Genomic DNA, 11,181 nt, shown 5'->3' on the forward strand with positions numbered 1-11,181 from the left:
CATGATTTTAAAGGAAAATACTCTTTTAATCTTAACTTCTTCCCTTATCAGACCCATCTTCGATTCCCAGACACTGTTTTGAGGACACAAAGAGAGATTTTTGCTGGAGAACAAAAAACTAAGTGGGATAAGCAGGGATTTTCTGATGAAAAATAGGGTTAACTATCAAAACTCTGTGGTACCTGCAGGATTTTGGAGCTGAGGGGCTGTCCCAGGCTATTATCCCTGTTTCTGCCTGGTGGGCTCTGATCTATCAATTTTTATGGATTTTTTCAAGCCCTACTCAAAGCAAATACAAACCCCAAGGCTGATCACAGATTTCTTTGCAGGGAAGGAGATGGAGCTCCAGGGATGCTTATACTGATAAAAAACACTGGAGAAGGAGGGAGGAACGCACTGAACAGATTAAAAACTCTCCTTTTTTACGAAGAAATGTGGAATGACACCTGGATTTCCCCGGGGACAGCACCACAAGAGGGAGACTCGCTGCTACAGCAGAGCTGGCAGTGTCCTTGGCACAGCCTCTGTCCCGATCCACCCCCAGTTTCAGCTCCAAATCCCCGCCTTCCCACCTTTTCCCCCCGTGCCGAGGAGTCCAGAGAGAGTAACAAAATGATTTATTTCATTCCCTCCTCAGGCAAACCTCAGTTCTGTCCAGAAATGGTAAAAAAACCTCTGGAGTTGGCAGGAGCAGCAGATCCAGGTGCTGTGGGAAGGGAAGTCCCAGGAGCTGGGGGAACTGGACCAGTTCCTTTGGTCGGGGAGGGGTGTGAACTTTTGGGGGTCTCTCCCTCTTTTTCAAATATCCTTGATGACCTCCTCAAGCTCCTCTTTTGTGTACATGTGGAATTTCATCCCAGGCTCCACCGTGGCAAGCTGGAAGAGAAGGAACAAGGGGTTAAGTGTGGCTGAGGAAAGCAGGGAGCAGCTGTTCCTTCTTCTGATCTGCCAGACCAGCAGGATCATTCCAGCCCGGAACACGCTCCATGAGTCCCTAAAATAGCTGCCTGCTGCACAAATAGCTTTGAATTGACTCAGTCTCCTCAGAGGAGCAGCAGAAGGGAATTTTAGTGGGAACAGGCAGGCGCTGCTCCCACTTGATGGGGGAAAAGCCATCAAAACCTCCCAGGAGAGAATTCCTGCCTCTCCAAATGCTTCTTCTCCCCCAGGAACCAACCAAGGGGACAAATCCTGGCCTGTCTGGGAGCTAAGGGGACTCAGGGTTGGCTCAGGGAAACTGAGGCAGAGATCGCTAAGGAAAACAGGGACAGGGACAACACAGCGTCAGGGCAGACAGCCGAAACATTCCAGAGGCAACACCAAGGATGAGGGATACTTGAATGAAAAGCCTGGAAGGGAAACACGAGCAGAAATATTCACACCTGGCTCAGGGATGAGAGCCCAAAACAGGGACAGCTGTGTCAGTGGAAATGCCAAGGCTCCAGAGGGAGCTGGGATGCCCCAGAACGAGCTGGGGTATCCTGTAACAGGCTGGGATGGGGCAGGAGCGGGCTGGGATGGGGCAGGAGCGGGCTGGGATGCTCCTGAACTCACAGGCACTGGGCACGTGTTTTGACTCTTCAGGGATCAAAGTGTATGGATGCAACCAATAAGCTGAAGGAAAGCTCTGGAGCATCCCAGCAGATCCCAGAGCTCTTCTGAGGTGACTGCTCACAAGTCTCCCCTTCACCAGCACAAGGGGAAGGAGCAGATCCAGGGGCAGGAAGGTTCCATGAGGTGTTTCCAAGTAGAAATGTTCCTGAGCCTGAGAGCTCCTGCCAGCCCAGGCTTCACTGAGAACTCTCAGACAAGGCAGAGACACTTGGAGATGCCACTTTAGGCCTCTCAAATCATGGAGTGGTTTGGGTTGCAAGGGACCTTAAAGCTCATCCAGTCCCACCCCTGCCATGGCAGGAACACCTTCCATTAGCCCAGGTGGCTGCAAGCTCTGTCCAGCCTGGCCTTGGACACTGCCAGGGATCCAGGGACAGCCACAGCTGCTCTGGGCACCAAACCACCTGTGCAGGGACTGGACTGATCCTGGACCCAACCAGACCCAACAAGACCCAGATTTATGCACCAAAACCAATTCTAATACTGAAAAAACCTTCATGAACACCCAAAACCAGCACTCAGAGACACCAGTTCCTTTGCTTTTCCACACCTCCTCAAACCTGTCCCTCACCTTCTCCCTACAAAAGCTTCCCTCCACCATTCCCTGACAGGCTTCACAGGGAAGTCATTAATCCAAAAGCATGAAGTCCTTTCAGGCTCCTGACCATTGCCATCCATGGATTTAACTCTTCCACAACCACACTTTCCCTCTTCTCTTTGTTCCTAGATGGAAAATGCCACAGGAGAGGGGCCAGAGCCAAGAAATGGGAGAGGCACATACTTCTAGGAAGCAAAGAGCTCTTCAGGTGGCAGATTTTCATCCACGGGGTGACTTGAGTCAATAGAAACCTTTTAATCCTCAGCACATTCCTGCTGTCCTTCCCCCCAGCACAATTCCACCCCACTCCAGGGCCGTGCCAAGCACAGTTAAGCCCTGTTAAACAGGGACATGACATCAGGATACTGTACACATTCCTCTGCCTGCACTGTACCAGGAAAAAATGTATGGTGAAGGGCTGGAAGAGCACCTGGGAAGGAGATTCCAGCTGCCTGGCATGATTTTGGGACAGAGTATCCGAGTTTCCATGTGCTGTTGGCCTTCCCCTCCAAAGGAAGTTGGTTAATCCCACCAGGAATGGTCCCACCAGCAGCAACGTTTCACACAAAAATGGGGCAAACACCTCGAGGCTGTTTGGGAAAAGGTTTCCCAGCACTCAGAGGGAAGGAATGGGAGGAGAGAGCAGCTCAGGAGCTGGAATGCCACACTTTGGAAAGGTCTGGTGTCTCATAACCCACCCGAAATAGAAGCAAACTCTATACACCAGCCTGACTTCTCATCTCCCGGTTACCCCACCCAATCCAAAGGGTTTGTACCTTTCCCACCCAAAAAGGAGCCTATGGAGCAGGTTTGGGGGGCCCAGCATCCCCAGGTCTGTGGGTACTGCCTGCTCCCGGGGTTCCAGGGGCACAGCCATTCCTGGAGGATCCTGTTGCTCCCACTGTCCAAGGGATTTTTGGCACTGCCCCAGGACTGATATAGCAGCCCAGGAGCAGGGTAATTTTCATTCCTTCTAGTATTACAAGCAGCAAGGCAAAAAAGAATGGCTAGATCCAGGGGAAGAACAACCCATCTGGGTGGTGTGTTGGGTTCTGCTGACTGGAGGTCAGAGAATCCCTTCTGCTCATCATGGATTAGCTGTGAAAACAGACCAGGCTCTGGACCTCTGGAAGGGAAAAGCTTTAACTTTTCCAAAATGCCCCAGAGGAGATGAAGAAAAGGGCAGGAACACCTGCAGCAGTTGGCTCAGGAAGCCCTGAGCTGCTCCATTCCTTGCTCCAGGGGCAATCCTGACTCCAGGAGGACTTACCTCGATGTTGGTGGCATTTAGTTTCTCCTCCATGACCTGTTTCAGGATGACCAGGGAAGATTTGATGGCTTCCTTTAGCGTCATGGACTGGAAAACAAATGGCTCGTGGATTACATGGTGGAGGCTCAGGACGTGGCCCCTCTCCCTCCCCTCTCCCAAATCCCTTGAGCCAGGTAGAGACCAGAGCAGCTCATCAAGGCATCTGCAGCATCCCCGGGACACTGGAGCAGGCAGGGCAGGGATATCCACAGGGACAGTGAAATCCTGCCTTTCTGAGATTTAAAAATGGGTAATTTGGGCACATAAATCTGATGGGATTGGGACAGCAGAGGCTGTTTCTCTTCACCAATTTCCTCCCAAAAAGCCAGATTCCCTCTCAGTGGGAGCCTCCAAGCTGCATTTAATCTGATAAATCCCATGCATCCCTAGAGCCAGAGGGATGTGCAGCAGTGTTCACTCACTCTGCACTTGAAAAAGGGTTGACAATCCAGGGAGTCCAGAGTTTGGGTAATTTGGAGAATTCTAGTGAACAAATGAGTCTTCCCAGCCACCACCACTAATTGTGCTTTCAATTAGGGTTTGGTTTCTTACCACCCAAAACAAGCAACTCCCTCCTCAGGGGGAAAAAAATTCCTGTTTAATACCAAACATGACCAGAACTTGCAGCACAAAAGCTGCTCCCTTGCCTGGTGAGGTGAAGGTGCTGGTGTGAGCTCAAGGTGCTTCCAGCTGCATCCATACAGAGCCTGATGCTGACAGCAGCACTTGGAGCTCAGTTTTTATTTATAGAGAACTTCCTGACATGGCCTTAATTACCTCACAGGCAGAAAGCAGCTGCTGGGAGTAGCTCTACTCATCGCAGAGATCCTCAGCACCTACTCACAGGATCCACTGCTAAGGAGTGACCCTGCCCTGAGCAGCTCAGGCACCTCCTCTCCAGCCCAGTCCTAAATCCTCACTGGGAAGGGAATTAGGGGATCCTGGTAGGTGGTGAAGTACCCCAGACCCATGAGATGTGACCCCCAATCCCAAATCCAGCCCTTACCTTGTGGTAAACCTCCTGCAGGGAGCTCTGGGCTCCCTCTGAGGCGGAGCCGATGGCTCTGGCATCGCACTGCACGAATGTTCCTGAGGGATCCATGTGGAACCTGTGGGGACAGGGGGTGACTGCCTGCGCCCCATCCCACCCCAGGGCACCCCAAGGACCCTCTCACCAGCTCCCCAGAGCTCCCTGCACAGCTGGAGCTGGGATTCATCCCCAAGAGCTCCTGGGCTGGCAGCTTACACACTCTGACACTGCCCTCCTTCCTCAGAGAACCATTTTCCTTTGGATTTCCCAGTTTATCCTATTTTTTTTAATAAATCCAGCAAGTTTTCCCTGCTGGAAGGGAGACCTGACTGGGCTGGCTCTGCCAAGCCTTTCCCACTTCCAGTGGGGCCATTTGAAGCCCTGAGTTCAGGTTACAGCTGCTCCAACACCTCCCCAAGGAATGTCACATGGATTATGTTACTGGTGGCTCTGCTGGTCCCTTAGGGAAAGGTAAGAACACACTCAGGACGAGGAGAGCTTTAACGCTTCCCTCCTCCCCAGGAAACCACATTTTTAATAAAGAAAAGCAAGGGTTTGGGGAAGATATGATGTTTTTTCCATGGCAAACAGGCAAGCAGGGCTCTGGAAAGAGTTTAACAGGATTAACAAACATATCAGGGACATAATGGGATAAACCCCGAGGGTTTGGCTTAAGGAAAATCCCAGAACGGAGTCATTAAAACAGCCTGGGAATTTTGCAGTGGAGGTTTGGTCTTTTCCCTGGATTAAGAGAGCAGAACTCACAGCTGGGGTCCCTTCTCATCCACTCCTCCGAAGAGCAGAGCGACGCCGAATGGGCGGGACTGCAGGAGAAAGGAGGGAATGGGTCGGACAAGGACAAGGAAGGGGGGTTCCCCAGCACCCCCAGATCCCCCCTGGATCCCACCATGGCTCCTGGATCGGCATCTTCCTCCCCGAACTGCAGGGCCAGGTTAGACACAGCCTGTGTCACACTCTCCACCGTCATCGTCTCGTTGTAGGTGAACCAGTGATTCTGCAGGAAAATCCAAATAAAGATTCCCATGATCCCCATGGTCCCAAAATATGACGCTCCTGTGTGGCTGAGGTGGAGTGATGCCCTGTGTGGACACAAGGATAACTTTCCTACGGAACTCTGGGCACAGCCAGTTCTCCCATGGAAGAATCAGGCAGAGTGGGATGTACAAAAATCCACAGAAAATTTTGGGACACCAAGGCCTTGGGATGCCAACAGGGAAATGCAAGGCTGAAGGGTTTCATCCCAGTATCTGTTTTGGAAGTCATGTGTTATCCAGCTCTCCAGAAGGTGGAAAACTGCTGATATGCAGGAGAAAACCCCAGGAAAATCCTTTGCTGCAGCACAGATTTGTTCCTGGGACCTCCAAGCACCTGAGGCATCCAGGAAACTTAAGGGGATAAAAATAAAACCAATACATCCAGTATTTTGCCAAAACAGTCAGACAGCCCCTCTGCTCCCAGCAAAGCCTCCAGCTTCCCACCAGCTTCTCTGATGGAATCATCTTCCCTTTCCCAGCACTTTCAAGGAGTTCCTGGGGTTTGTGCTGCTAATTTAAGAACAGAAATGCTGGATCTTACCTGAGTCTCCACTCTGGCCTTGTCAATTAAAGTCTTTGCATCAGCTATTAGGCCACTCATGGCACACCCTGGAATGGGAAAGGGGAAACAGGGGTCATTCCACCCATTCTTTGGGATGTGTTTCCCCCCAGACTGCCCAAAGCCCACATAAAACACAAAAGGCTGCAGGGAGAAGCTGGTCCCTGAGTGGGAACATGGGAAAGGGATTTGTCCCACTGTGCTGGGCACTGGTGAGGCCACACCTGGAACCCTGGGGTCAGTTTTGGGTTTCTCACAAGAAGGACATCGAGGGGCTGGAGCGTATCCAGACAGGGGAACAGAGCTGGGGAAGGGTCTGGAGCCCCAGGAGCTGCTGAGGGAGCTGGGAAAGGGGCTCAGCCTGGAGAAAAGGGGGATCAGGGGAGACCTTGTGGCTCTGAACAAGTCCCTGACAGGAGGGGGCAGCCGGGGGGGTCGGGCTCTGCTGCCAGGGAACGGGGACAGGAGGAGAGGGAACGGCCTCAGGCTGGGCCAGGGGAGGCTCAGGTCAGACATTAGGTAAATTTTTTTCATGGAAAGGGTGGTCAGGCCCTGGCACAGGCTGCCCCTGTGAGCTGTGGTGGAGTCCCCATCCCTGGAAGGGTTCAGAAAGCGTCTGGATGTGGCACCTGGGGACACGGATTAGCGGTGGCCTTGGTATGGTCGGACTCGATGATCTCAGAGGGCTTTTCCAACCTCAAGGATTCCATGGAATTGAAACAGATTTGCTCCACAACCTGCTGGGAAGGGGCCCTGGCTGCCCCACAGCCAGCAGATGCAGCAGGAGCCCCCAGCACAGACTCCACTCTGGGAAGAGGGGGCTGCACCGCAAGCCCCCGGGAAGAGGAAATCAGACTCTTGGAGCTCTTCCCATGCCCATGGAACAGCAGCATGGGGATTTTGGAGGTTTCCTGCCTTTCAGGGCGATGTATTTGGTCATGAGCCCATCGTGAGCCCCTCAGGGTGTGGGTAGCTCCAGGTTGGCATCAGTGATCCTGGAGAAACTGGCCCCAAGTCAAGCCCACCATAATTCCCCACCCTCCCAGAGCTAAATTTGGGATGAGCTTTCATGAGGGAGGTCACTGAGGCAGGGGGCAGTGCTTCAGCTGCCTCTTTCTGGTTCCTGCAGCTACGTTCTGCTGGCTCAGAGCCTGGAAAACCAGTAACCAGGAGCTGGTGTGCACTGGGAGGGATGAGCATTCCTGCTCCAGGCAGAACTGCCTGCAGGGACGGCTCATCCCAAAACACAACTTCCCGAATTCCCAGGGCACAGACTCTTATTATAAATAATTCACAGCTTTAAGGGTGCTCCCAGAGCTGACCCAGAGGGACCCCCAAGGCCGAATCCCTTCTCTGTACCAATGTGGGAGTCGATCTCCACGATCTTCTCGATGCTGCTGGGCTCCATGAGGGGAGATGTGATCCTCTTCTCCACGGCCAGGCAAACTCCCTCTGAGGTCTGGATCCCAATGGCTGTGGAGCCAAGCTGGAAAACACCACCACAGGCTCCAGTTCACACAGATATCCAGCTCAATGCTAATTCTGACTTATCTGCAGGTGTGCTGGTTTGGATTCAATTGTATCGCCCACACACAAACCCACTCTGGCTTTGCATGGCGGATTTTAAAGCTCATTCCTTGAAGGAGGGAATGGGGAAGGTGAAATCCATGTGATTCCCATGAGAACCCAGTGGGGCTGCTGCACATCCTTCATCTTTCAAGCAACAGCAGTTTGTGGAGCCTGGTGAGTGTAAAAGGGCCTGGGAATTCTCCTCTGCCAGAGGCAAAGAAGAGTTTAAAGGGTGAGAGGATTTCCCACATCAGTACAAATCCCACTGTACCTCGGGCTTGGGGACTTGGCTTTCCATAAGCTCCTGTTCTCCCCAGAGTCCCAGGCAGCCAGTTCCACCTGGGGACTGCAGGACACCTCAGTGGCACCACGGCCACAAGCACAGGGACAGATCTCAGGGGCTCCTGGCAGCCCTTGTCTGGATCCTGCCTTGATCCCACCCGCTCCTTCCTGGATCCCACAGGGATCCCACCTTGATCCCATCAGCCCCTGCCTTGATCCCACCTCAATCACACCAACTCTCACCTTGATCCCACAAATCCCTGCCTTGAAGAACCCCTACTTTGATCCCAACCCTTACCTTGATCCTATTTAATCCCACCAACCCCCACCTTGGTCCTACCTTAACCCCACCCTAATCCCACCAGCTCCTAAACTCGATCCTTGATCCCACCAACAATTACCCTCATCCCACTTTGATCCCACCAGCCCCTGCCTTGATCCCCCCTTGCTCCCAGCCCTCGCAGCTTTTCCCCACCATGGAACTTCCTGGCATGATCAGCTGCAGTGTGCAGTGCTAACAGCTCCCAACATCCACTTCAAGACACAGGGTTTAGTTCTAACCCCAAGATTCCCTGGAAAGCTGCACCTACAGCCACAGGTCTTGGCAGGAGATCTGTTTTAATTTATGAAGTCAGCATGGTCACCAACATCCTCCTGGGAGCTTTAATTCCCAAGTCCTTGATAGTTTTATTGCTTTTTTCTGTTACATTATTACTTTATTCCTCTTTTCAGTGCTCCAAAGAGCTAAAACAACACAGAAAAGATGAAGCCAGGACCCTTCTCCCCAATCCAAACACCTCAGAGCTTTTTCCCTTCATAACTTGACTTGCTTCTTCCAAATTCAAGCCATTACCAATCAACACCCACATTCTATAAATACAATAAACAGGAATATTTATCAATTAAGGACATTTTAATTATTAAGGATATTTAGGATATATAATTAAGGATATTTTAATCCCCATTTACCGATTAAGGACACTTAAACCCCATTTGGCCCTGCAAAGGTGGGTTTGCTCATAACAATCTTCACATTTTAAATCCACCCAAGAAGCCTTTTAGGTTTGATTTGGGGATAAACAGCTTCAGATTGGGTTTGGTTTGGGGATAAATCACTTGGTAGGACAGGGGATGGAACATTCCACTGAATTTTGGGGAAAATCAATGGGTTTTGGTTCTTAGTGACCCATAAAAGAGCAGAGCTCTGGGATGTTTGGCTGGAGGAAACAGGCACGGCCTGGATCAGTCCTGACCAACCCACACTTGGGGTTTGAAGGAGCCCTAAATGTCACAGTTTGGAAACGTGTTAACGTACCTTTATGGCCTCGATGGCATATTCCACCTGGAAGAGCCTCCCCTCTGGAGAGAACGTGTTCACACCCCTGCAAGGGACACACAGACAGAGTGAGAGGGGCAGGAAACCAAAGGAATGCAAGTCCTTGCTCAAGGGTGAAGCTACCTGGGCACAGGTAGCACAGGGGGGCAGCGGGGACGTGTCCCCCTCAGCACTGAACACCCACAGGGGCTGGATTTGGGATGTTCATGGAAAGGAAAATCCAGCAGGTCAAGGGATGGGTGAGAAGCAGGTGGGGTGTCACAGCACACTCTGGGTGCTGGAAGCCTTTGGAATCCAGAGGGAGCACCAGGAGCCAGAAAAGTTTTGTTTCACCACGGAATCCTCGAGGTTGGAGAAGTCCCCTGAGATCGTCGAGTCCAACCCTTCCCCCAGCACTGCCAGGGCCAGCACTAACCCGAGTCCCCAGGTGCCACATCCACGTGCTTTTTGAGCCTTTCCAGGGATGAGGACTCCACCTCTGCCCTGGGCAGCTGTGTCAGGGCTGGATAGCCCTTTCCATGAAAAAAAAAAATCCCAATATCCAAACTAAACATCCGTGGCCCAGCCTGAGGCCGTTCCCTCTCCTCCTGTCCGTGTTCCCTGGCAGCAGAGCCCGACCCCCCCGGCTGCCCCTTCCTGTCAGGGACTTGTGCAGAGCCACAAGGTCCCCCCTGAGCCTGCTCTGCTCCAGGCCGAGCCCCCTCATCTCCCTCAGCGGCTCCTGGCGATCCAGACCCACGATTCCGCAGCTCGGTTGCTCCTCACCGGACACGCTCCTTCCCCTGGATACCCCATCCCGCCTCATCCCCACACACCAACCAAGGGCTCCCGAGCTCCCGCCGCCCTCGGATCCGTCCCATCCTGGCAGCCCCCGGTCCCGTGGCAGGGCCCAGCAACGCTGCGGGCTCGTGGCAGCTCCCGGTGCGATCCCAGTGCGGGAGGCGCCGGTCGGGGTGCCCCGGACCGGCCGGGCCGCGCCGGGCGCAGGCCCGTGACTCAGCCGCGGGCGCGGGCGGGCACTCACCGGTCGTACTCGGAGCGTGTGAGGAACATGGCGACGGCGGGGCCGGGTGGTTCCGGGGTTCCCAGGGACTCCGGAGGTACCGGGGAGGGTTCGGGGGTTCCAGAGGCACCGGGAGCGCCGCGGCCTCACCGGGGGCTGCAATGCCGCTTCCGGCCCCGAGCACCACTTCCGCCCGCGCCGCCCGCCCATTGGGCAGCGGCCCTGCGATCTGACCAATAGGAGGGCAGGGAGGGCGGGATCAGTGCGCAGGAGAGGGGCCGGGATTGGCGGGAGCGGGGGATGGGCGGGGTCATAAATTGGGGCGGGGCCAACGCACGAGGGGCGTGGCCGGAGCATGAGGGACGCGGTCACAACACCGGGGAGTCGGAGGGGCAGGGGGCGTGGTGTGGGCAGGGGGCGTGGTGTGGGCAGGGGGCGTGGTGTGGGCAGGGGGCGTGGTGTGGGCAGGGGGCGTGGTGTGGGCAGGGGGCGGGGCATAGCGCCGGGGGGCGGGGCCAGAGCGGGATGGGACATGCGCCCGGGGGCGTGGTCGTGAGGGGGCGTGGCTTAAACGCTGGGGCGGGGCTAGAGCAGCAGGGGGCGGGGCCTGCGGGCGGGCACGGCGCGGTGCCGGGAGGGGCTCCGAGGAAGGGGGTCTCGGGAAGGGGTACCGGGAAGGGGGTACTAGGAAGAGGTATCGGGAAAGGGTACCGGGAAGGAGTCCCGGGAAGGGGGTAATAGGAAGAGGTACCGGGAAGGGGTACCGAGAGGCGGTACCAGGGAGGGGATACCGGGCAGGGGGCACCGGGAAGAAGCTACGGGAGGC

The 11,181-nt window shown here is 54.3% G+C and overlaps 1 protein-coding gene across 1 annotated transcript; it reads right to left on the reverse strand.

Moving 5' to 3' along the window:
- Positions 1 to 600: 600 nt before the first annotated feature.
- PSMA5 (proteasome 20S subunit alpha 5) lies at positions 601 to 10,547 on the reverse strand. Its single transcript, XM_068995932.1, has 9 exons — positions 10,377 to 10,547; positions 9,332 to 9,398; positions 7,525 to 7,651; positions 6,148 to 6,215; positions 5,459 to 5,566; positions 5,317 to 5,375; positions 4,528 to 4,630; positions 3,483 to 3,569; positions 601 to 876 (listed from the first exon to the last, which is right to left on the reverse strand). Exons 1-9 carry the CDS (start codon positions 10,403 to 10,405, stop codon positions 799 to 801), a joined length of 726 nt encoding a protein of 241 aa, XP_068852033.1. The 5' UTR covers positions 10,406 to 10,547; the 3' UTR covers positions 601 to 798.
- Between the last annotated feature and the right edge of the window lie 634 nt (positions 10,548 to 11,181).

This window comes from Aphelocoma coerulescens, chromosome 26, assembly GCF_041296385.1.
Source record: "Aphelocoma coerulescens isolate FSJ_1873_10779 chromosome 26, UR_Acoe_1.0, whole genome shotgun sequence".
Lineage (NCBI taxonomy): Eukaryota > Metazoa > Chordata > Aves > Passeriformes > Corvidae > Aphelocoma > Aphelocoma coerulescens.

Coding starts and splice junctions, on each gene's coding strand:
- PSMA5 (XM_068995932.1), bottom strand. CDS start 10,405: ATGTTCCTCACACGCTCCGAGTACGACCG. Junction 9,399..10,376: donor ACACGCTCCGAGTACGACCG/GTGAGTGCCCGC, acceptor TGTCCCTTGCAG/GGGTGTGAACACGTTCTCTC. Junction 5,567..6,147: donor AGGCCAGAGTGGAGACTCAG/GTAAGATCCAGC, acceptor ATTTTCCTGCAG/AATCACTGGTTCACCTACAA.